The sequence below is a fragment of the Aethina tumida genome, chromosome 4 (assembly GCF_024364675.1).
Source record: "Aethina tumida isolate Nest 87 chromosome 4, icAetTumi1.1, whole genome shotgun sequence".
NCBI classification, from domain to species: domain Eukaryota; kingdom Metazoa; phylum Arthropoda; class Insecta; order Coleoptera; family Nitidulidae; genus Aethina; species Aethina tumida.
Genome location: NC_065438.1, coordinates 26,875,977 through 26,901,861, shown reverse-complemented (window position 1 = coordinate 26,901,861; position 25,885 = coordinate 26,875,977). Strand labels below are relative to the sequence as shown.

Sequence of the window (25,885 nt, the reverse complement as noted above, 5' to 3'; positions counted from 1 at the left end):
AATATATACTTACATTGAAACTCCTAGCAACAGATCTTTATCGTGTTTTCCAGCAATCCACCAGTCAGGCATATCTGCAGACGTCACACAGACTTTTAATCTCTCATCAAGTCTAGGATGAGTGACTACTTCTTCACGTATTTTAGACAGCAATTCCAACCGTTCTAACGTTCTACGTGCCTTCTCCTCGCCAATGTGCTCAATGGTGGTATCATAACCACCATCTTCCATCAATATACCACTTTGTTTCTTGCACATCATTACAAAATGCTTATAATACTCGGTCAGTTCGTCGTCGGTCTTTTTCTCAAGTTTGGCGAGTTGCTTGAACTTGGCCCAATCGTACGTTTTCTTTTTGCGGTAGTAAATAACGCCGAATGTGGACGCCACCCTGAAGAAATCGGCTTCCTCGCGCTTCGTCCATTTCTTCGCAAGCGTTTGCCGTTCGTTCTCGCGCTTAGCCTCACGCATTGCCTGTTCCATTACTTGTTTGCCTTGTCTCTCCATCTTCTGAAAATGTAAGTATCAATTCTTACGCATTAATTGGGGGTTAGTATGACAAAAGGGGGTGGTTAGTTTTTTTTTAAGTTGGTTAGTTGGCGATGCTCAGTATTGGGCCACACTTCTGTTGAGTGAGTAAACATTTTTCTGATTTTAATATAAAAAATGTTGACATGTTTTACTTCGTTTTTGCCTTAGAAATGTACTACGATGTATGTATTGTATGTTAAAATAAAATAATTTAAAAATGTAAAACAAACGTTTGTACTAATGAAGTATTAATTGCTTTAATGTGTTTTATTCTAAGGAACTAATTATAAACTTACCTTTAGTTGATTAGAAGTTATATAAGAATACATATGTACAAATTAGACTTTGCAGAAACACTACTCATTAAAACACCGATATAAAAACAATCTTTATTATTGTTTTATAACTTGGAACGTTATTACACCAGAATGGGGAATAATACTTCATCGATTTAAGATCAGGACAGAAATTCAGACGTTGCACAAATTAAACTAGACTTCTCATCAAAATCATCTGAATAACTGTCCCACAGATGCATTACAGATCAGACCAACGATTAAGACAGATCAAGCAGTAACATAAAACACAAAATGGGTGGTGATCGCCATTCAAAAAAATCCAGCGAGTACACAGTGATACATACGACAGTAGTTGGAAAAATAATTAAATAAAACACTTACCAAAAGATAGAGCGCCAACTGTTGCAAATCCCATCCCTGCAGTCCAAGGGCGGACGTGTCCCTCAAGTCGTACTGTTGCGACACTTGGGCCAGGGCGGCCAGCGGGGAGGTCATCGAGTCTATCGTGGGAGGCTGCACAGTGCATACACAAACCAAATACTACAGCTACCCGAACATCAAACATTCAAAAGAGGCAGAGAAAAAGTTTACATGCATGCCGGGTCGACGCACGTATGCGGTGACACGCATGATTCACGATTTCTTTCATTTTTTTTTATTAACTGACACGGTCCCATTGCGGGAGGCGGTGGTGGATAGTTATTGAGACATGAGTGACACGCGGATTGATGCTTTTAATGTGTCACACGTAAAGGAAGTTCAATAGCATTTATTATAAACATTATTGCTTTTTATAGAGAAATACTTGAGTAATTATTACAAAAACCTTTTTCTTCGCATCCAATTACGCTTGGTAACTGTGTTTTTAATGGCAAGATGAAAATCGTTATTAATGTTTCTTTATGTAAATGAATACATGTAAAATTTGTTTTTATATCCTTCCCATTCAGGTATTTAAATTGGCGAATGACCTAATGACTAGCCTTTATCAGTGACACACTTTCAACACAACAAAAACAATCAAGTATATGATTAAAATAATCTAAAAACGATAAACAAGCGCTAAGCACATTTATTTTGAATAAATAATGAAATGATTGAACAAACAACCTTTATTAAACATATAAAATTGGTGAAAATAACAGGGAACATTAATTCATATAGGGGATTATTAAAATTGAAACAGTTGTACCTTATAGTTCCTGTGATTATTCAACGTCGCTATTTTTAATTTTGAGATTAAGCTCAATCATCTCCTCCACTGCCAAATTAATTCTTTACCAGAATATAAAATTAAAAAAAAAATTGAATATATATTTTAGAAAACCAGAGATGAGGATGGAGCCCAAACTCAAAGGAACAGTCGAGATCCACACCACGCCGGGCCGTGAGAAAGATTGAAGTACCCGCAACCACGAAAACGACCAACCGCTTACCTTGTGCTTGGTCTGTTGCAGCTGCATCTTCTGCTCCTCCTTTCTGTAGCTGCGCTGGTACGACGTGATCACCCTCCTCAACCGCGTGTTCAGATCGGTGATTGTGGGCCAAGGAGTTTTATCGTCGCCCGTCATATCGTCCCTGTCGTCCATTTCGATGGGTTGGTTCTCGGAGGAGGCCGACGGTCCCGGTGACGGTTCCGCCACCTCCGAGTTAACGTCGGACGGATCGCGCATCTTCGCCTTCATCTCATCGGCGAGGTCGTCGTCGTCCATGTCGTCGTCATTGCTAAAGGGGAGAGGGAAAACAATGAAATCGGTCTCACTAACGAAGTACTGGGGCCGTGGGAGATGAGAACACTGCGTCAAATCCTTCGATGGTTAAGGCTCACAATTTTAATTTGATTTATTAAAGGTTATTTGAAATTCATAATTGGAACTTCATAAAATTATAATATAGAAGATGTTCACACAAACAATGGTACGTTATAAAGGAACCTTTAGAGAATTTAAGTAAAACAGATATCGACAATTTACATATAGTTTAATTTGATATATGATATCATCTGTAATGGATTACTTCTGTTTTACAATAAATAAAAATTAATACCTTGTCTAAATTCTAAGTTAAGTTAAGCTAAATACATCCAGCTCCGCTGTCTAAATTTTTGGTTACTAAGGAACAAACAACAATATGTGTACAATACAAGAATCACCGATTTAAGATTACTTTTTAATCTAAAGTACCATTGACCTTGACATTACTGTTTTATTGTATTTATTCCGTTTAAAATTTTCTTGATTAATTAATATAGGCTATATACATTATACATTCAATACAGATGAATGAGCAGATAAAAATTAATAATTTTGGTAAACTTATTTTATATTTTTTAAAATAAATACTATCAAAATTCTTCTAGAATTTTCCTATTTTTCCCTTGTACCTACTTATTTTCGTATTTAGATACATTAATAAATAAATAATAATATAAACACAGGATTAAAGGATTTATAATTTCTTTGTCATATTTTTATCATATTATTATTATTTGTTTAACAATTAATTATACTTATTCACTAACTTAAGTATTCGAGTAAATACCCAAAACTTAATTTATATCATTGGATCACCTTTAATTTATTTTACCATTTTGAGTGTACTGTAGAATTTATAATATGCGAATAATTATTTCACTTAACCATCGATGATAAGGTAGACACAATGTGCAGACAATTCTTAATTAATAGACTCTTACCTTGATTTAGCAGTGACAAATTACGCATGCATTAACTTTATTATTTTTGAATTTGAACGAGTTCATCGGGACAAGCTAACAGTAGCAAATGAAATTCAATAACCAGACAAATAGGGGGACTACATATGTGTGTATAATTAACGTTTGAAACTATAATAGAATTATAAAAACTATAATTATGGGGAATAGAAATAAATTAATAATTCTGGTTTAATATAATTTCAAACGATAAAACAGCAGCGTTACACAAAAGTAGTTTTGCGTAAAGCGACCGACAAAAGTGTTAGTAAAATATAACTATAGCGATTTTAACTAATTAGATCTAAAGAGCACTATGGTATGTGAAGCGCTGAGGGGCGCTGTGAAGAACGGAGAGGGTGCAAGAAAAATAGTTCAAATCGTCGAAGGTAAACGCTCACATAACTTTGCATATATATGACACAACACTAAATGTGCAAGACAATTGGAAATAAAACGAAACATTCTTGAGTCGTGCAACGCTCAAGCCAAAGTTAACACTTATTAAATGGACAAAATATAAACATGAATATACACATTAGAGTACTGGGTGTCCCAAATTGGGTTTGAATTAGTCGGTTACAGAGTATTTTCACATCAGATAGAGAAAAAGGTTTTAAATTTATCAAACACTGGTTGATCTAAACTGTATTTGGATAAACCTGCCACATTTTCTAAAATATCTACGAACTGACATTTGACTGGTTTCAGACGTGTAATAACTTTTTTTTTCAAATTTTGAAATATTATCAATAGCCTAAATATTTTTGGAAATTTTTATTCTTTTTTTCACTTTAGAAATATTAAATATCTAAAAATTTAAGTGCTATCTCATTTTATTTTAGCTAAAAATAACTTAAAATGTCAAAAATTATATGTATTTTGAAATTTTGATTTTTTATAACACTAAATAATTATACAAATAAAAAAAAATGGGAATATATTTTAGAAATATTAAATATCTCAAATTTATCATTTTATAGAATGTAATAGAAAATTTTATAAATTAAATATCTTTGGAAATTTTTATTCTCCTTTTTTTCACCTTAGAAATATTAAATATCGCGAAATTTATCTGATATCTCGTTTTATTTTAACTAAAGATAATATAAAATGTCAAGTCATATATATTGGAAAAATTTATTTTTTTATATTAAATAATACAATGTGCAATCCCAATAAAAAATTGGGATTGCACATTAGAAACTTTAAATATCTTGAAATTTATCTGATATTTCATTTTATTTTAATTAGGAGATAATAAAAATGAAACACATGAATTTTTCTAGTATTAAATAATAAATTAAAAAACAAATAAGAAAACTTTAGAAATATTAAATATCTAAAAAGTTATTTTATCTCAAAATTTTGAATTTTTGTTAAGAATTTCTCAGAAATTTACAAATGTCGATTTTCGTACGTGTTTCACAAAAGATCGAATTATCAATATGCGGTTGGAGGGAATCAAGTCAGCTTTTCTCCATCTAATCTGAAAATACAGCCAAAATCCACCAACATGAAACACCATGTACTCGATATTAAAACACAGAAAGCCACAAACAAAAATGTGTTGAATGAAGCAGTGCACAATTAAATTAAATGGCCAACTATCAAAGGGTACATCTTTCGCCTCTTCATCCTTCTTCGACAACTCCAACAGGACAAGAAGACTCCGTCGGAAAAACCAACACACATACATATGGAGGGAGTGATGTGAGCGTTCACCATGATAGTAAAAATAAAATAAAACACGCCCGGTCCGGTCGTGCACGCACCCAGAACCAATGTCGGTTCCGGTGTGGGGAGGGCGTTGGTTTTTTTTTAATCTACTTACGTTGGAGTGGCGGCAGCGGCCACCGTGCCTTTGTCGGCGGCGGCGGCGGCCGCCGTCTTATCCGCCACCGGTTGCGTGGCCCTGTATGCGCCCTCGGCGGCCGCCGCCGACGAGGCCATCTGCAGTTCGCGTTCGCTCGGCGGTCCGCACTTCGCCAGGAAACATAGGGCCGGATCGGCCCGCATCGCCGTGTACATTTCGTAGCCGTGCTTCCATGTGCCAATGAGCAGGGACCGGTCGCACTCAGTGTCCCACCATGCGCACGGCAACTGTTCCGTGGGGGGAGGGTAAATCGGCAGGGCACTGTGGATATTTTGAAGGGCAATTTTCAATCTCACTAATCGATCAGTGGACCAATTCGATAGAAAGGTTTTTTTGTTTTTGTTTTCCCAAAATGTAAAAAAGTATAAGCCAATTGGGTTAAATTTTGAAAGGAACAAAACGTTACTGCACGCACTCACTTTATTCTGTAATCACAGAACTTTTATTATTACTCTTTACTTTACTTAAATATCTAGAAGAAATTTATTTCAGAATACCAATATATCTTTTAACTACCATCAATAAAATACAATTATGATATTATCATTAAAATAAAAAAAGTGTTATTTAATTCGTTGAACCAAATTACATATAAAATAACATTCACACAACTTAAATAAAAGTAAGATTGAAGTAAAAAATGTATAATAATTATTTATTGGTATTCAAATCATACATAAATAATAAAATATTACCATGTTTATTTAAAATACAAAAATAAAACCAATTTAAATTAATTTCTTGTGTAAAAACAGTTCTGCAATTACTTAAGGCTAGTGCGTCCAGTTAAATTTCCCGACAAACATTTGGTCGGTACGAAGTTTATAACGATTCTGTTCAATTAGCTCAAAAAATAATTTAACTTAAAACTAATAATAATAATAATAAAATGTGTAGTTTTCTTTGAACAAAATAGTTGTAAACAAATAATTTTGTAATCGCATCAAAAATAAAATTTGGTATCTAGTGCCATACCGTTTTATTTTATTTCAGACATAAAAGTTCGTTGTTAAAGGACTATTGGGAACCATTACGATCCGAATACATATCGGTGTTAATAACAAATACAATGTATGGAAGTTAAAAAGAGTAACAAAAGCGTCAAATCAACATGAACTTGGGGGGAAGTCCCTACAACGAAAAAAATGGGCCGTATGTCCAATCAGCTAAAGCATACGTCTGGCATGACCTCAAAAGCAGGGACCATGCAAATAATTGTTAAACAATGAAGCAAGGCTCCCAACAAATATTAAAAATTAATAAAAAATTAGCCAAGATACAATTTCCAGCAGTGACTCATAAATATTAATCAAAAAATTTAATTAAAAACCTTACCTTTCATCATATACAATCTTAGTAGATTCATGTAGCCCATAATCGTATTGTTTGAAGTATTATTTGTTAATACGATTGTGGGTTACGATTACAGCTGTTCTTTCCTGAATGTAAAGTTTAATATGTGGTTAAAGTTGTCCAAACAATAAAGGTAACCAAAATTTTATTACTGTATTCTTAAGCTTGGTTAATAAAGTCTTTATACAACTTTGACCCCATATGTAAAATGTATCTCAGCGACGCAGCTTTATCTAAGTTTATTTAAAGAAACTGTAAAATATCTTACCTTGCATGGACACCATCGGCAATATGTTGGACGAGATCTCCAATGATTTCATGTTTAATATAGTACAACATACGTACACGCAAAAGTACCCTGAGAACAAATATAGTGATTATTTATTACGATTTATTTATAATAGTACAAAATAATTGTGTTTTGGGCTTGTGTCAGTTATCGTGAGAAAATTTTGTTTTCATCGAATACCTACGTATTCTCTAAATTAGCATGTAATTCATCATTTTTATATTAATTAATTTGTGAGTTTCTTCCTAAGAAACATACTCACTTATTTGCGTGTCGTCCCAAATGCTTCTTGTAGTTGTCTTCCAGGAAGATGTCTCCATCGAACTTTTCACTTTTGCTCCAATGGTTTGGATCAGTGAGTGCGGCATGTCTTCTATCGTCTTTTCCTAGTTTCTTCTTATTTTTATTCCTGATGCCTCTTGGAACGGGATCCTTTAAACCATGGTGATTCCTTGATATTTTTTGTTCACCATTCTCTGAAGGTGCTATTAAGTCCCAGATAAAACTTCTGATTTTTTCATCGCCCCGATAAAATCGTAAGCAATATAGAAGCTACAAAAAACAAAAGATTAATATATATTTTTAAATGGTATAGTTATTACTTACGATTACTCTGGCACAATCCTCTACATCTTGGTCTCTCCAACCTTTCCTCAATTGAGAATGTTGCAAGATTTCATGCCAGCGTCCCCATCCGAACGTCAGTAATCCTCGCTCAATCATGAAGCATTCCCGCCTTGCCCAACTACCGTAAACGATTTCACCCCGTTCTCCTTCTCTGGGGAAGTACTCGTCACGATATTTCTTCTTCCTCAGCTTGTTCCTACTTCTACTGCCTCTTAAACTAAGACCTTGACCGTCACCGTCAGCATCAGAGTCGGACGTGCTCTCCAACTCGGACATGTCAATGGCGCTTTCGTCATGTCCGTACCTCTTGATTTGCGTTCTTCTACGAGGCTCCGATATAACCAAGTCCTCGCTTTCATCTTTCTCGGTGGTATCAATGTCGGCCTTCTTGGCCCACTTGTTCCAGAAATCAGGATCATCAATGTTTATGTCAGATCTATTGGCACTTGAGGCAAAACTGGCCTTCGAGAATGTCGAGCCCTTTTCAGATTCCATTGTGATGACCTGAGTTCTTCTCGCAAGAATTACATCTATGTCTTCCTCGCAGAACTTGTCGCCATCTTCCTCATCCAACAAGGCACCATAGGCACCCTTTTTAAGGAGATCTTCGATTTCCTTTTTACTTAGTTGTCTGTTGTTGGAGTCCTTCCCACCTTGTGAAGTGTTCATACTTTGTAGAATAGCCTTATCTAAGCCCAACTTTAATGAGGCCTTGTCAAACATCTCCCTTTCATAGGTGTTCCTACATAAAAGCCTGTAGATTTTCACCATTTTTTGTTGACCAATACGATGGCATCTAGCCTGCGCTTGTAAATCGTTTTGGGGATTCCAGTCACTGTCATAAATAATAACAGTGTCTGCAGCTGTCAAGTTAATACCTAAGCCACCAGCCTTGGTGCACAACAAGAAAACAAATCTGTCGGAGTCTGGCCTCGAGAATCTATCAATGGCAGCTTGACGCAAGTTACCCCTTATTCTTCCATCAATTCTTTCAAACGGATATTTCCTGTAAACAAGATAATCCTCCAGGATATCCAAACATCTCACCATCTGACTGAATATTAATACTCTGTGTCCGTTTGCCTTTAATTTAGGTAACAATTTGTCAATGAGGACCATTTTACCAGAAGAATTAATCAGAGCTTTGTAGTACGCATCGGGATCTTCGCCATGAGCATTTTTGAAGTCGTATTGAATTTGATCTTCAGCACCGTTCAGCAAATAGGGATGTATACAGCATTTTCTCAGTTCCATCATTGTATTCATCAAATTAGGAATGTTGGCATGAGTGGTTCCTTTGGACAAAAATGAAAAGTTTCTTTCTAAAATGCCTCTGTAATATTTCTTTTGGATGTTAGTCAATTCGACTTCTACTACGGTTTCTTCCTTAGGAGCTAAACTTTTTTCTACGTCCTCTTTCAGACGTCTCAACATCATCGGTTTCAAAAGACATTGTAATTTTTGTACTTCGTGTTCGGATTTTAATGCTCCAAATTCTTGGACAAATGCATCTGAGCTTGCAAATTGTTGTGGTTCGAGGAAATTTAATAGGGAAAATAATTCGTTTACGTTATTTTGTAAAGGTGTTCCAGATAACAAAACTCGATGTTCTAATGTAAGCTGTCGAAGTCCTTCTAATAATTTACAGTTTCTATTCTTAAGTCTGTGAGCTTCATCAATAACACACAACCTCCAATTAAAACCTTTCAAGTCTGCGAAGTCTGTGACAATAATTTCGAATGTTGTAATTAGTATATTGAACTTCGTCAGATCCTTAATATGATTGCCTTTTTCATTTTTGTAATACATTTCATATTCTTGGATCATATTTCTGCTCGCGGCAGATCCATGATATACAATTACATTCATTTCAGTCCAGCTTTCGATTTCTCGTTGCCAATTTGGAATGGTTGATAAGGGAGCAATTACAAGGAATGGACCTCTAATACCATATTCCCAGACTGCATTAATAAATGTTAAACTTTGAATAGTTTTTCCGAGACCCATTTCATCAGCCAATATACAATTTCTGTTGTTATACCATGAGAACAATAACCAATTCAGACCTTCTAATTGATATTCTCTTAAAGTGTTTCCTCCCTTATACACTGGTGATTTATCTAGTTTCTTCCAGTTGTCAGCATTAGGTCTCTTTTTAGGCTTCCATTTATCTTTTGTGGGTAAACGACTGAACTTTTCATACTGCTGAATTTTAATTGGATCGACGTCTTCTTCCAATTCCCAAGTACAGTCCTCGTATTGAAGAGATCTCCACTTCACCAAATAATGCTTTACAACTTCGTTGGTTGTCGGTTCAATGTGTTCTGAATAATCTAATACTCTATCGACCTCTATGTAATCTGGATTAAAGTGCTCATCTTCTAAATTTTCAAAGATGTTAATTTGTTGTGCTTGCTTTTGTTTAAATCTTTTAATCTTATTGGCTATACGTTTGTCGCCTTTATACAATTCTTCTTCCGTTTTCCATTCGCAATGAAGGTAGGAGAAATTTCTGTATTTAACATAAAATTCTTCAACTTCAATAGTTTCCTTCTTTGGCTCATCTTCATCTTTTTTCACATCACCTTCCTTATCTTCAGCAGGAACGGAAGCGGATTCTTCTTCCTTTTCCTTTTCTTCTTCTTCTTCTTTGGGAGACTCACTTTCCTCCTTTTTCTCTTCCTCCTCATTCTTTTCTTCTTGAGATTCTTTCTCGGCAGGTTCTTCTTTCTTAGGGACTTCAATGATTTTCTCTCTAGTGCCCATTCTAGATGTCAAAACGTGCTGTACAACCATGGAGTCTTCTTCGGTGGTGTTTACGTAAACATAATTCATACCTTTGCCAGGTTCGCCTGATTCTTCAGCCGGACCACCTCCCTCAGACGGCGAGGATGGTGCCTGAGACGAAATAGTGGGAGGTGTTGAAGGGACGGGTTGCTTTTTACTTCTTGAGGGGGCAACAGGTGCATCGTCGTCTGAGAAACGCAACATCACATCGTCTATGTACTTCTTTCTTTGAGTGTTTCTGGCAGAACGACGTTTGTTAGATAAATCCTCTTCGGGTGGTGGAGATGGTGGCGGTGTTTTAATCATGTCCTCACCTTCACCATCCGACTCTGGAATTGCACCTTTCCTTTTCCTACTTCTTGATGCGGTACCCTTAGCTTTTGCTTTGCTGGAAACAACTTTCTTAGCTGATTGACCCTTTCCTTTTTTGCCTCTTTTTGGCAGTTCACCTATTTCAGCCGGACTAGGATTATCGTCAAAGTTATATTCATCTTTATCTTTCTTCGGTTCTGCAGTTGATTCCGGCACGACGGAGGTGTCGTCACTCGGTGTTTGAGAATCTGCCTGAACATTCTCAGACAATTCGTTTTCATCTTTCACTTCAAATTTTTCAGGTGATCTTACACTTTCATCGTCAATTTCATTTCTCTCGTCGTCTGCTTTCGAAATATCAACTTCGGAATGATCCATCTTCGATTCTCCATCAGACAGAGCACCCGAATCATCAATATGTTCCGAAGATTTATTAACTGAGTCATCTGTGGCGCTTTCATCAGACTGGTCCAGTTTCTTCCTTCTAACGTATTTGCGCTTTTGTTTAGGTTCTTTAACTTCCTTCGGTTCTCGCTTCTTTCTTTCTTTTGGCGTCTTAGGTTCTTTTGGAGATTTCGGTTCTTTTGGTGGTTTGGGTTCCTTCGGTTTTTTCGGTTCCCGAGGTTTTCTGGGGCTTTTAAGTTTTTTCTTGTCTTCGAGTTCTCCAGTCATAGGATCAATTGTTAATTCGGTCATTTCGGACATGTCGCTAGTTGGCGCACTTAACCCAGTTCCAGGTGTGACAAAATCTTCAGAGACAGGTAATTGTTGCATGTGTGCGATGTTCATTCCCATAGAAGTAATAGGTGGCATTTCTGGTGATGCCATTTTTTCACCCTTCTTTTGACGTGGCTTTCGTGGCTTTTGAAGTCCTTTGCCTCTACCCCTGCCTGTGGTACTTGTAACTTGAGGACTATCAATCATGGGTGTTTGGAACATCGGAGACTGAAGGATGCATTGTGGGCCACCATTACATTGCTCAGTTTGTTCGTGTTGACTTAAAATGTTTAATCTTTCTTGCAACAGCGCAATCTTACTTTGGTGTTCAGGTGCGGGGGGCATGCAATATAGCTCTTGTAGCTGTTGTTGCAAAGCTGCTCTTTCCTGATGATGACTGATAGGTTGTTGATAACCCGCCATATCCTGGCCCGGCATCATACCACCCATGTTTGGCATCATTCCCATACCCATTGGCATTGATGGATGACCCATCGGATTCATTCCGTGGGGAGGCATACCAGGAGTCATTCCTCTCGGTGGCCCCGTTATTGGCATACCATTCGGACCTATTAGGGGCCCACTTTGGTCATACATTCCTCCGGCTTGACTATTAGGCGGGATATTTGTCATTGGATTATGTCCACTTAATGCAGGGTTTGGAGGAATTTGCCCATGAGAATTTGGTGCAATCTGATTAGGTGGCAGTTGGCCGTGAGTATTTGGAGGCATCTGTCCAATCTGCGTCATACCTTGTGCCATATTGGTACCAGCAGTTCCTTGCATGTTCGGAATCATAGTTTGCGGCGACACATTTTGATTATTTTGTGAAGGTATATTCGGTATGCTTTGCGTTTGTGATATCGGAATAGGTGGCTGACTTTGGGCTTGTGATGCTGGAGGCATGTTGGCCATATTTGACAACGTGCTTGGTTGTGCAGACAAACTTTGTGTATTACTTTGACTCATGGGTATATTTTGTTGGCCCATAGAACTGTTCAGCACAGGCGAGTGAGCTTGCTGTAAGTTATGCATAGATGACATCTGCATTATGGGAGTTGTGGAGCCGAGGCCAGGTGATTGAGACTGAGCCATAGATATGTGTGGGGGTGTAGGAGATTTTTCTTCAGGTTGTGGGGTCGACATCTGATTCTGCTGATTTGGTAGCGAGGAATGTGGTGATTGAGTCGGAGACATAGGCGACGCATTGCTTTGGCATTGGTTCATTATTGTTGGGGTCCTTCGTTCTGGCGACATACTACTTGGTATACTTATTGGTTGGCTTTGGCTTTGCGAGGATGGAGAAGGCAAACTTTGTGGCATCTGCGTAGAATGATTGCTTTCCGATTTATTCGAATCGGGCATGGATTCTTGTGACAAAGAATTGTCTTGGTTGAATATTGAAGACATGTTTGATTGTACCAAATCATCCATCTTATTCATTTTTGGAGTACCCGGCTGGCTGGAGTAACCAGTCATACTAGAAACACAATTAAAGTCGGTAAAATTATTCGTTGTATTGCTCTGACTTTGGCTTGGTTGCTGGGACGCAGTACTGGTATTACTCAACTCGTCAATCTGTTTCACAGAATCGCTATTGGAAGGAAGACTTACGTCCTGAGTGTTGGTAATATTATCATCAGTTGTTGACGTGGGTGTAGGAGTTGGCGGATGCGAAGACACCGACGGCACTGATGTCGGTATATTAACATCAATATTTGTTGTGCTACTGGGCAACTTGTCTGGTATGCTTGTTGTCGGTGACTGCACCGAAGTGAAATCATTGTGTGTGCTAACTGGTTGAAGGGTGTGTGGTGTCGTTGTTTCTCTGAGAGGTGTACCCAATTCCGTCAAATTTATGTTACTCGTGGGCTGTTGTTGCGGTTGTTGTTGGTGCTGCTGCTGATGTTGTTGCTGATTTTTATTGCCAATATCAGTGCGCATATCCTCATTGCCGAACCCAACACCTAAATTAGGGGTTACCGGGAGTGTTGGCCCGGATGACATTCCAGTAGGAGGCAAATTCTGGGAAGACGGAATTGCCTGACTTGTTGGTGGTATCTGACTTGGATCCATCAAACCCATTGTACCGTTTAAATTAGGCACGTGTGAGGGTTGTCTCGTTGGTTGAGTCGGTGGCCACTGTTGCTGCTCAGGCATCTGATTTCTTATAGTCATTGCCGGCGACAGTGGGTTTTGTGGAGGTCCTTGTGGTGGACCAAGAGAGTTTCTAGACTGGTAAGTCGGATATTCTGTTGCATTTGTACTTGAGGGTGGCATTACCATCTGTTCCAGCGCTTGTAGAGTACTTTGTTGAGAATAAGGCGGCATTGACTGTACGGGTGATGCATTCGCAGCTTTGGGAGTGAGACTGGTTGCAGGCCTTGGGCTTAGAGTAGACGTTTGCTGCATTTGTGGGTGAGGCGACATATTTGGCTTGGCAGGTGACATCACAGGTCTTGGCGACATTTGAGGCGCAGGCGGTCTCGGAGACATTTGAGGCCTCGGCGACATTTGTGGAGACAATTGTGGGAAAGGCGCTCTGTACTGGGGACTTGCATTGCCCATGGCACCTGCCCCATGTTTTTGAGCAAATTGCTGAGGCGCTGATTGTACATCCATTGGCCGTTGCATCGATTGCATTCCGGGATGGTTTTGGTTGTAAGCTGGATGTGCCATGGGATTTTGTGCATTCTGCGGAGGCTGAGGTGGCTGGTGCGACTGAGCGGGGTTATGGCCGACAGGATGCGGCGGTTGTCCCATATGCTGAGCTGTGGCACCGGGATGAGAGGGCGGATATCCCGCAATACCTTGTCCGTGTGTCATTTGACTGTGTTGTTGACTTTGTAAGTCCATTTGGTGATGAGATTGATACTGATGGTGGTGGGGCAGTCGTTGATGCATGTAATTCGCATAGCTTTGATTAGCCGGGGGTGCCGCAGGATAGCCCCCACCTTGAGGGTAATGCGGCGTGTGCCTCTGCTGCATTTGATAGCTTTGTTGGTGCGACTGTTGCATCATGGGATGCTGATTGGGGGGAAACTGTTGCTTCTGTTCCTGCTGGTGAGTGGGGTATCCCGTCATCGGTTGTTGGCCGTACCGATGTCCGCCCATTTGTCCATACCTGGCATGCATGGAATATCCGGCGGCCGCGGCAGCGGCATGCTGCCCCCAGCCTGCCGCGGCCTGCATGTTAGCAGTTGCATCTGCCATTCCGCCACCAACTTGACTTACGTCCGGCATCGAGTACATGTTATCGCCGGCCGTCTGATAAGGATACTGACCTGCGTTCGGGGGTGCCGGCGGCCGCGCCATCTGTCGCTGATGCGAGTAGGCACTTCCTGGTGGACCCATTGGTCTTTCGGCCGGATTGCCGTATCCGGCTGCCGCGTACATCTGTTGCGGATCCATGTGATTGAATTGATCGGCTTGTGAGGGCCCTGTGGGCTGACCGAATGAAGCCAGTTTCTGCAGTGGCGTCTCCTGCTGCTGCTGACCACTGCTCGGATAGCCTGTGGACTGTTGCTGTTGAGCGTAGGCCGATGATGCATTTCGGGCTCCCGTCACCGCGGGGTGCGAACCGCCATTTCCCGTTTGCGGACCTCCGAGATCGGACAATCCTTCCAACATTCCACTTCCATCTTCCCCGAACAAGTCGTACGAGTCCATCTCTTTAGGCGGCACATCTCGCCAAGTATTTATTGATTCCGTAATTAGTTGACATCGCTTCTCATCTTATCTCACACCATTTCTGCACAGGAAAAACAATACAATTAATTTTATATTTAAACAGCAAATCACACATAAATTTTAAATTACTAGGGAACGTTTCATATATAGACTGTACGTTTGGTTTTCGCAAAATAAGCAATAAAAAGAACAATTACGTAATACTAGATAAACACCGTTAGCACACAAATAAACAATATAAAACACCTTAGATTATAATGTCTAACAATTAGAGTAAATTATATTAATAATACTTTGGTGGTTTCAAATATCCTTCACAGCATAAATCTGTTTAAAAATGATGAAACATAAACTACCTTCTAGAGTTTTACAAAAGCAATCTCATTTCTTCGAATAGAAAATATAATACACACTCTTGTGTTATAAAATGCGAACGTATTCACAGAACAAATTCATGTTATTATTGTAAATTATTGCGGATTTATGTATTTAGCGAGAGAAAGTCATATGTCGTAAGAATTTTAATTGCCACGAACTTCAAGTATAAAATACTGTTAAAATGAACACTACAAATTGTAATATAAAAATGTAACGGTTAAATTTACATTATCGGTATTAAAACGTGCAGGTTTTACTTCTGCACTAAAACATTGTATTTATTATTCCTAAATATTCCGTTAGCTTTGTGTTTGCAATGCGTTGATCTCAGACCATTAGCATGTCACTTTTATTAAAATAAATAGCTTGATTTTTACAAAATATGTTTACCTACTTGCGTTATCTTTATACATTTTTAAATATTTAACCATGTCTCATTGCAGACACACTAAATAAGTAGAACGGCAAATTTCTAGCAGAAATCAACATATTAATATACTTAATTGACATAAATTATACTTAAAAAATAATGTAACAGTAAATTATTGATTCATTTATTTTAATGCGGCAGCTAGTTCTCTGTTTTTAAGTCTCAAAACTTGAGAATATTGATTGATATTTATTTAGACAACCTCCTGGGGCGTAAATGTGCTACTTACAACGCCAGGTAGCAAAGCTCCGCTCAAAGGAGCCACGTGTGGATGCTCGACATAAAAGAGGTGGAGCAGACGTCGTAAACTGCATGGCCCGCCGTCAAACAATTTTTACCTAGAGGTCTTCTGTCTTCAGCCATTTTGACATCAAACTTGTCGTTACATAGATATTTTAATATTAAAAACAGAATAGCTTAAAATGTTAATTTCATTTTTCTACTCATTTTGTATATTTCAAACTATTTAAACAATTATTCCTCTTTTAAAATAACAATAATAACAAACAGGCAGTTTTGGATATTTAATAACTGAAATCTTATATTTTATATGGATTTATTTTAAATTTAGTTTATGCTACCAATTGATAAATTAAAACGGAATAATTTAATAAATGGATGAATTTAAAAACATCTTAAAGCCATTTTAATATAAACTTGTAGCTCCATGGATATTTTAAAGCTTTAATTTTGTTTTTTATCATCTTCAATTGATTTGTATCAAGGTTGTGTTACCAGCTATGTAAACAATGACTCTTCAAATAAAATTAATGTTAATTAAGTTAATGGTGATCGAAAATTGATATTGATTTGAAATTCTTATAACAATTAGAACTTTACTTGAACTACTTTTCTAATATATTGTGATCAAAATTTAATTTTCAGTTTCGTAAGTGTCATCAACTTTGATATTTTCAAAACCCTGTATATATTTGGGTTTTTAAATTCGCCATCTTATTGTAAATAAAATGGTTATTAACATTATTTTTAATCATTAATTTTGATATTGGAAAGTTCAACGAAGAACCAGAATTACTATTCCCAAATTTTAAATAGGGTATTCATTCATTCAAATTTAACATAAATAATGAACACGCTGTATAAAATGTAGGAATACTAATGATGGCTCCCAGGATCAAAGTGGGTGGCTTTACAGACATTTTGATTAAATCTGACAGTTATAATTACTATAAAAATTTCAAACTAATACCTTTTTCCATTCTCCATAAACTTCTAATGAATAAGTTAAATGAATCACCCTATAGATGCCTATAAAATGGTTCTCAGCCATTTTAACAATAAACTTTTGATTTTTATCAATTAACAACTATTTTAAAAATCACTCATCAAATAAAATGAATTAATTTCTTATAGAGATACTTTTAAAAACGTCTGCCTATATTTATTTAAACAACAGTAGCAAAATCCCACAACGAACCTAAATTTGACACCCATAAATCAATAGAAACACCCGCTTGGACAGACAATAAACAAAATAGGGCCGGCCAGCCGTCGACACCCAAAACAACGAAGAACGGGTCCGCATTTTCGAAAACAGACCGCCGTCTCGTCGGAATCGGAGCGTTTTCTCGGATGTGCCGGTGCCGGGTGCCTGTGCCGAGAGTTCAGTAGGTCCGCGTCTATTTTTAAAACGTCCCTCCGACAGCGTGCGTAAGGTCAGTGTTGGTGTCTCGCTTTCCATTTTGACTAAACGATTTTTTCTGCGTGATGTCGGACCGGCTTCTCTTTTCGACGACGCGATCGCAACCGAAGGGGAAAAGCTATACGCTTATGTAATTCATATTCACAAAAGCAATACAACTTTTCGCCCTTTAGTCACAATCATTTTTGATGTGACTGCGGATAACCAGCAGATGTAACATTATATTTAAGATCGTTTGTTGAATTTTAACACAAATAAAATTTCTATAGGTATTATTCTTCTCATAGCTTCAGTTCACTATTTTTTTATTTAAATATATATATTTTTTTATTATTTGAAAATTGTAATGATATGCTTAGTTTAAAACTATATATAAATGTATTTTTACATTGAGAAATATAAATAAAATATATTATAATATGTCTTCATTTTAACAATATACTTTTTGTTTTATGAATATTTTGAGATTAAATTCATACATAAAAATATTGAAATTTTGTTTAACTGATAAGCTTAAAATATTAAATTTTATATATTTTCACTTGTTTAAATAATCTTCAATCTAACTAATTTGTGTCGAGATTTATGTCATAAATTATTTAAAGAATTACTTCAATAGATAAAATGAAATAAGTTATTATATAAAATGAGTTTAAAACAACTTGAGTCATTTTGACAATAAACTGACCCATATTATGAGTACTTTACTGTTTTAAAATCATATATGAAAACTTAAAAGCTGATATTGTTAAATTTTATATTCTTACTTATTTTTAAAACAACAAAATTTTCATTCACCACTTATTTTAGTCTAAAAATGTAAGTTTGTATTTTCTAAAAAAATTTTAATTATTGTTTTCTACTTAAAAAATATTTTATATAATTATATTAAAAAAAAGTTATTTATTTAGTACTATTTTACATCAAAAATAAAATTTGAAAAATTGACGGAATGACAATTATATTTAGTAATTTATTTTAATTATCTGTAAAATCGATTATTAACATACTAGTGTAAAGAAATGTGTGACGTGCCAATTTCAACCATTTTTAAGTAAGCAATAAAAAATTATTTACAAATAAACAAATTTTCTCAGAAAACTAAAATTAAGCTTAACCTTAAACCAACACTTGAAAACTTATCTCAACAAATTATAATGCAATTGCGAATTGAGAAAAATCTAAACGAGTGATTTTGTCTAATGTCACAGGAATCAAACGAATAATTCCTTATTACTCACTTTAACAATGTTACTAAGCATTTGAATTAATTGTTTAAAATTGGACTGGCAGTGTGATATTAGCATAGTTTCGTCATAATTTGGTCGGTGATTCAACTCGTAAATTTCAAATGTTACATTTTATATATCTGACAACAGGAAACACTAATTAGTTTAATAACAACCATTCTACAAATGTTTAAAATTTGTGAAAAACTCGTATAAAAAACTACTAAAATTTATGTTTCTGTTTTGAATTTTACAAAGGAATACATTAAATTTTGTAATTATTGTCTTATCAGTAAATGTATAAATCCTTTGTTTTTAAACAGAGAATTTTTGTTGAACCATTGTTATTATTAAAGATAAAGAGCTTTTCATAGAAAAACTATTCGCAACAAATCACTATCTATTAATATGAAACATAAGTGAAAATTGTTTGAAAGTATAAAATAAGTTCGTCACTCATTTTTATATCAAAAACTTGATATGTATAATTAAAACATATTTTGATAAATTTATTAATATTAAAAGTAATTCAAAATTATTTAACAGTAGTTATTATTAAAATGTCTCGCAAAGTTTATCAATTAAAGTAAAGATGTGTCATTTTATGAATATTCTATAATAAAAAAGCTGGGTTGCCCAGTAATAAAAGTTAATAAAATATTTATACTATTGATGACTAAAACAATTTTTCATGTTTTCCCCTTTTTAACAGACAAAACTGTATTCATAGATTTAAAAAAACGTACACAATTTTTAAATTTATTAATAAATAAACAAACACTTACTTTTAAGTTTAAATATATATTTTTTAATATTATTGGTTTAAAATTGATCAATAATATAAACAAATATGTAGTGAGTAGAATTTTGGTTAATTATTATTAATAACTGAAGATCAAATTGACAAATGCTTTGTTTATTTGATATTTCACAATATATTGATCTATTTTAAGAAACTTTTGATATAAAATCTCATTAGTAACAATTTGTAATAAAAAATTAGAATATAATTCTAAATCAATTATTAAAATATCAATTATCAATTATTTTTATTATTTTTAATAACAATATAGTTTATATATATTTGGTGTCGAAAATTCATTATATTCTTTATTTCAAATTTTTAGGTTGTAATATTGTTTATGAATATTAAAACTTTCGCTTTAAATTTAATAAGTTTAAATTTAATAGCAAAAATCTGTATAAAAATATAAAAATCTTCACTTTCACTATTCAATAGTGAAGATTAATAATATAATAAAAATTCTTAATTTCTAACGATTGTTTCCCAATTTTTTTTAAATCGAAATTAATTTGACTTCCACTAAAAATTTTAATAAATAATTAATATTAATTTAAAATTTGTAAATTATATTTACAGGAAATTTAACACTTATTGTTATTAAAAACAATATCTTGACGATAACTATATATATATTACATTACAAGCTTTATCACTTACATTTTTCTAGTTCATTTCGTCGAAACTGTATACAAGATTATCCATTTACAGCGAAAATGTGTCATTTAAAGAATATTGTGAGATAAAAAGTAAATATCAATTCAATACTAATTGTTTATATTAAAATATCTAAATGAAAAAAAAACTTTTAATTAAAAATCGATTTTCACGTCAAAGGTTTATAATCGATTTTTTAAAAATACACCATTTTATTTCCAATAAAAAAGTACATGTATGGGAAAGCATAAATATTTTTTTAATGGCGAAATGATGGAAAACAGAATTTTACTGAAAAGTGTTATTCAATTTTTATGTTTCGGAAATTGTAATTTTGTTCTTTATATTAGAAAATTGTGTAGAATTTAATGGAAAAATGTATTCATAGAAGTAAAAATTAATACTATTTTTTATTTTCAAATAAAAACTATCTACTCAAAAAAATGTTTAAAATATTCTGTTTAAAATTTATTAATGTGCAGTACAAATAATAAAAGCAGTTTCTGTCGTAATTTTTAATTAACCTATTTTTTTATCAGCAAATTTGATTTAGAATTTACAGAAAAACCTTACTCATTGACTATAATTCCATCTTAATATTTTATCTTTATATCAGAAAATTTAATAAAATTTAATGAACAAATAAAAACTATATATTTAGCTAATTTGTATTATCTATAAAAAAATCTCAAAAATTTTTTTGTGACATTTACTTTTAAGTTATAGCTTTAGAAAACACCACATATTAATATGAAACTTATTATTAATTTTTATATTTATACAAAAAACAAATATTATATTCAAAAGGGTATTTTACATGTTGAAAGTAATGCTTAAAAATGGCACGTAAATATATTTTACACAATTTATGAGGGTCATTTTTTAAACAAATATTTAAATAATACTACATAAAATAGTGTAGATACTAATGAATAAAATTATTATCTACATTGATCATAATTGTAAATTTGAATGTAATAACATGAACAAAAATTGTGCTAAAAAAAGAAAATTTATTCTTATAAACAATATAAGCATCTCACAGTTATTTAATTGCTTCAAAAAATGTATTGTCATCGTTAAACAGGCATTTTATAATATTCTATTAAAAATTTAAAATACTCGTATACGTAAAGATAAATATTTTTGTATTGATGAAATAAACAAAAGTAGTTTTTATTGTTCATACATAATTATTTTTTAGTAATATTATAATTTTATTATTTTTATCACGAAAAGATTGTTTGGTATTTTTGGGAAAACCATAATTAATACTAATTTTATTATTTAGAGATAAAGATTATTATATACATGTTTAAAAAGGTACATTGAATGTGTTCTACAAAGTTTATAGGGGTAATTTTTTAAACAAATATTTAAATTATATTACATAAAATAGTGTAGGACTGGGGAATACAATTATTATTATCTATATTGATTTTGTGGCAAATATTTAAAATATTTTTGTTATTGATTTACAGCTTTTGACCATTTTTTATAAATTATTAAAAATATACACCAAATCAGTAGAAAAAATTTATAATTACCTCTAAAAATATATTTTAGAATATTACGTAATAAAATAATATTGAAAAAAGTAAATAATTTTAATACAACTTATTTAAAAAAGTGTTTAAATAATAGTACATAAAGTAGTTAAAACACTATAGGTGATAGTGTATACAATTATTATCTACACTGATTTTATATATTTTTAATATTGGAATTTAATTCTTTTTATCAGAAAAAGGCTGTACTAATATTTATATTTAAAGATTTTAGATCTTAAAAATAATGTTTAAAAAAGGTGCATTAAATATATTCTACAAAATTTATGGGAGCCCTGTTTTAAACAAATATCTAAATAATATTACATAAAATAGTATAGGTACTAGTGAATACAATTATTATTATCTACATTGATTATGACTGTAAATTTGCATGTAAAAACGTGAACAAAGTTACCTTTTGTGGCAAATATTTAAAATATTTTCCACAAAATACAAAAATTTCAATACAATTTATTTAAAAGTGTTTAAGTAATAGTTCATGAAATAAGTAAAATGTAGATGATAGTCTATACAATTACTATTATCTACACTGATTTTATATATTTATAATTTTGGAATTTATTTCTTTTTATCAGAAAACGGTTGTTTAGTATATTTGTATAATCTTAGACGTTAAAAATAATGTTTAGAAAAGGTACATTAAATATGTTCTACAAAATTTATGGGTGTCATTTTTTAAACAAATATTTAAATAATATTACATAAAATAGTATAGGTACTGGTGAATACAATTATTATTATCTACATTGATTATGGCTGTGAATGTGAATGTAATAACGTGAACAAACTTACCTTTTGTGGCAAATTTTAAAATATTTTCCACAAAATATATTATTGATTAACAGCTTTTGACAATTTTTTATAAATTCTTAAAAGTATATTCCAAATTAATAAAATAAATTTATAGTTAACTTTAAAAATATATTTTAGAATATTATGTAATAAAATAATATTAAACAAAGAAGTAAATAATTTCAATACAATTTCTGTAAAAGTGTTTAAGTAATAGTACATAAAATAGGTAAAATAATGTAGGTGATAGTGTATACAATTATTATTATCTACATTGATTATGATTGTAAATTTGAATGTAACAACTTGAACAAACTTACCTCGCATAATTAAAATTGATTACGGTTTATATTCCCGGATGAACCATTAAAATCGATATATTCCACTAACAAACCGATACGAAATTAAAATAAAGCATTAAAACGGAGAACATAAAATATCCATGGCAACAGTGTTTAATATGAGCAATTAGAGTTGGCCGGGGCAGACGAGAAAACAGAAACAGAAGATGTGCAGGAGGCATACAAGGTAATTACGAAATTGATTAGCAACAGGGGAGTCGAAGCGCGTAGAATTCGTCCCCGATTACGGGACGGTTTTTATTTGATTCGAGCGGATAAATGTCCGTCCGGGGCGTATTTGCCGACCGTTCGCGGATGGCGAGACGCCACCGGTCCGAGTGAAAAAAATAATAAAAACCACGAACGTCGATCAAAGACAGCCCGGCCAGCAATCCGTCAAGTAACTATCAATCGCAATAGTCGGCGTAGAGAACAATGAACTTTACCGTAGACACAGAGCCTACTGCGATTGCGACCGCCATTCGAGATGTCCACCGCTTTGCCGCTTAGCGAGAGACGATCGACGTACGAAAATTAGCGACATTGCGGCTGCCGCTGCACATCAAAGGTCGCACAGCCTCCCCGCATCCCCATTGTTTTAATGCCGACACAACGCCACCGCTCATTAAGGCCCCCCGAAAAATCCCACTTACGTTTTGATCCGCTTCTTCTTCGACCGACCCGGGCGACACTTTCCCGAACGGAATTACAACATCTACCCATGCACAACACACCACCCGTAAAAACGGGTAAAAAAGACACCGATTAATCGCACACAAACAATATCGAATCGTATTTAACAGTCGAAATGCGACCAATCAGGTGATAACTTATATGGATGCAATTGAAGTGTTGATTTTCGTACGGCCAATCGAAATTCAGAGTTTTTATAATTTCGCAAAAAAAAACGCAAAATAACACCGAAACATCAACAGAAGCGCCGCGGCGTCCGTCTAAACACGAATCCGCATCGATAGCCCGCAATTGTTCTGTAAATCAAAAAAGAAAAACAATCGTGTATGCCGACTTACCATGGAGACTGTGTAGCCGTTGTTGGTTCGGTATTCCGGACTTAACACTTGCCAAATTTCACTAAGCACTTTATATACACCGTTTCAAACAATACAAATTTGTAAATCACATTTGTGTGTACGATATTTTACTTAATAGTTACCGTTTAATACTGATTATATACATGAATTTACTTAATTAAATTTTGTGTATAAACTTCACGTATAAATGAGTCTCCATTTTATCATTACGCTTGTGATTGACTGTCGCGACATCTGGAGCTGTCGGCCCGCCAATTTCAAATGCGCCCGTCGAGATGGGCCTAACCCACGCTTCCATCCATTTTTAGACACATTTTATTGATTGTCAATTTCATTATGACCAATTAACGGCCATTGTGATTTTTGCCAGCTTCAACCGTTTCGTAACCGTAGAATCGTACATATATCGACTGATTACCGGATTTCTAGATATTGTTTACAGTTTTTTCGACGTATTTCTGGATGTTTATTTGGGGTTTTTCTCTAATATCGGACACATTTGAATATGGCGTATCTTGATACAACCGGATGTATTATTTTATTTGCACATCCGAATTTAACTTGTTATTTTCTCCAATTTCTGATATTGATTAGCTCAAGCTACAACAATTGATTTATTGTAATATCAATATTTAAAATATTTACCAGAAAATATTATTATTGTAAATATATATATATATATATATATATATATATATATATATATATATATATATATATATATATTATTTATTGAATTTAAATTAATGTTTTCTTTATAATTTCTTAATACGAGTATTTAAATATTTCCTTAAATATTGTAAGACATCTTTGAAAAATTTGAATAATAATAATAATAATATTGAAATATATTACATTGATTATAACAAAATATTTTTTATAATAAGATGATGTTATTAATAACATAGAAAGAAATAGGATTTAAATATTATATTTTCTTTTTTACTTAAAAATGATCATAATTTTTGTAAATTTATTTTCTTTAAATTGTAATCTAATTTTTTATATTAGTAAATTTGTGTAGATTTCGATAGAAAGGCTAAAATAAAAGTTATTTTCTTTTCAATTATTTCTACATAAAGCATATTTTATCTTTGCTAAGTTGCTTTAGATATTAAAAACATTGATTAAAATTAGATAAATGTTTCGACAAAAAATGTATATTATCAATATAAAATTAAAATACATATCTGGATTTGCATATATATATATATTCTTTATATATAAAAGAAAGGCTTTATTAATTTCAATAATTTTAATATAATGATTTAGTTCACTTTATAAGAAAATATTTAGGATTTACAAAACATTGCATAATTTAAAATAAAATTAATAAACAATAAACAAAATAATACTAAATACTAATTTTTATAGTGTATTATATTCAATAAATATATTCTACAAAATTTATGAGAATGATTTTTTAGATAAATATTAAAATAAATTTAAATAAAAAAATACCATAATTGGTTTAAAATATTGGAAAATATTTCAATATTCAACATATTGATATGATTGATGTATACGTAAGTATACTTTTAATATTTCATTAATAAACATTATAGTATTATTATTACAGCAAAATTAGATAACAAAACTATTTTATTCATATTTATATAGTTATTATCATTATTAAATTATTTCAACATAAATTCATTAGTTTATTTTTTTTAAATATTATTGTCATTAATTTCTTTTAAAAACTTTCTTTACTTTGAATGTACTATAAAATATTAAATTAAAATTGCGACAATTAAAGAAATTCAATAAACAAAA

General features: G+C 33.3%; 1 protein-coding gene across 4 annotated transcripts in view; it reads right to left on the bottom strand.

Moving 5' to 3' along the window:
• Positions 1-24,284, bottom strand: part of LOC109602732 (chromodomain-helicase-DNA-binding protein 7) — a 31,064-nt gene extending 6,780 nt beyond the window's left edge. For 2 of the 4 annotated variants that reach the window (XM_049966624.1, XM_049966626.1), the window contains exons 1-8: positions 24,089-24,284; positions 7,668-15,255; positions 7,324-7,613; positions 7,041-7,130; positions 5,378-5,680; positions 2,267-2,555; positions 1,212-1,343; positions 14-510 (exon numbers count right to left, since the gene is read on the bottom strand). In XM_049966624.1, coding sequence (XP_049822581.1) covers positions 14-510; positions 1,212-1,343; positions 2,267-2,555; positions 5,378-5,680; positions 7,041-7,130; positions 7,324-7,613; positions 7,668-15,173 — 9,107 coding nt within the window. In that variant the 5' untranslated portion in view covers positions 15,174-15,255; positions 24,089-24,284. The remainder of the gene's footprint in view (positions 1-13; positions 511-1,211; positions 1,344-2,266; positions 2,556-5,377; positions 5,681-7,040; positions 7,131-7,323; positions 7,614-7,667; positions 15,256-24,088) is intronic. The other 2 variants (XM_049966625.1, XM_049966627.1) reach the window with 2 other exon arrangements.
• Between the last annotated feature and the right edge of the window lie 1,601 nt (positions 24,285-25,885).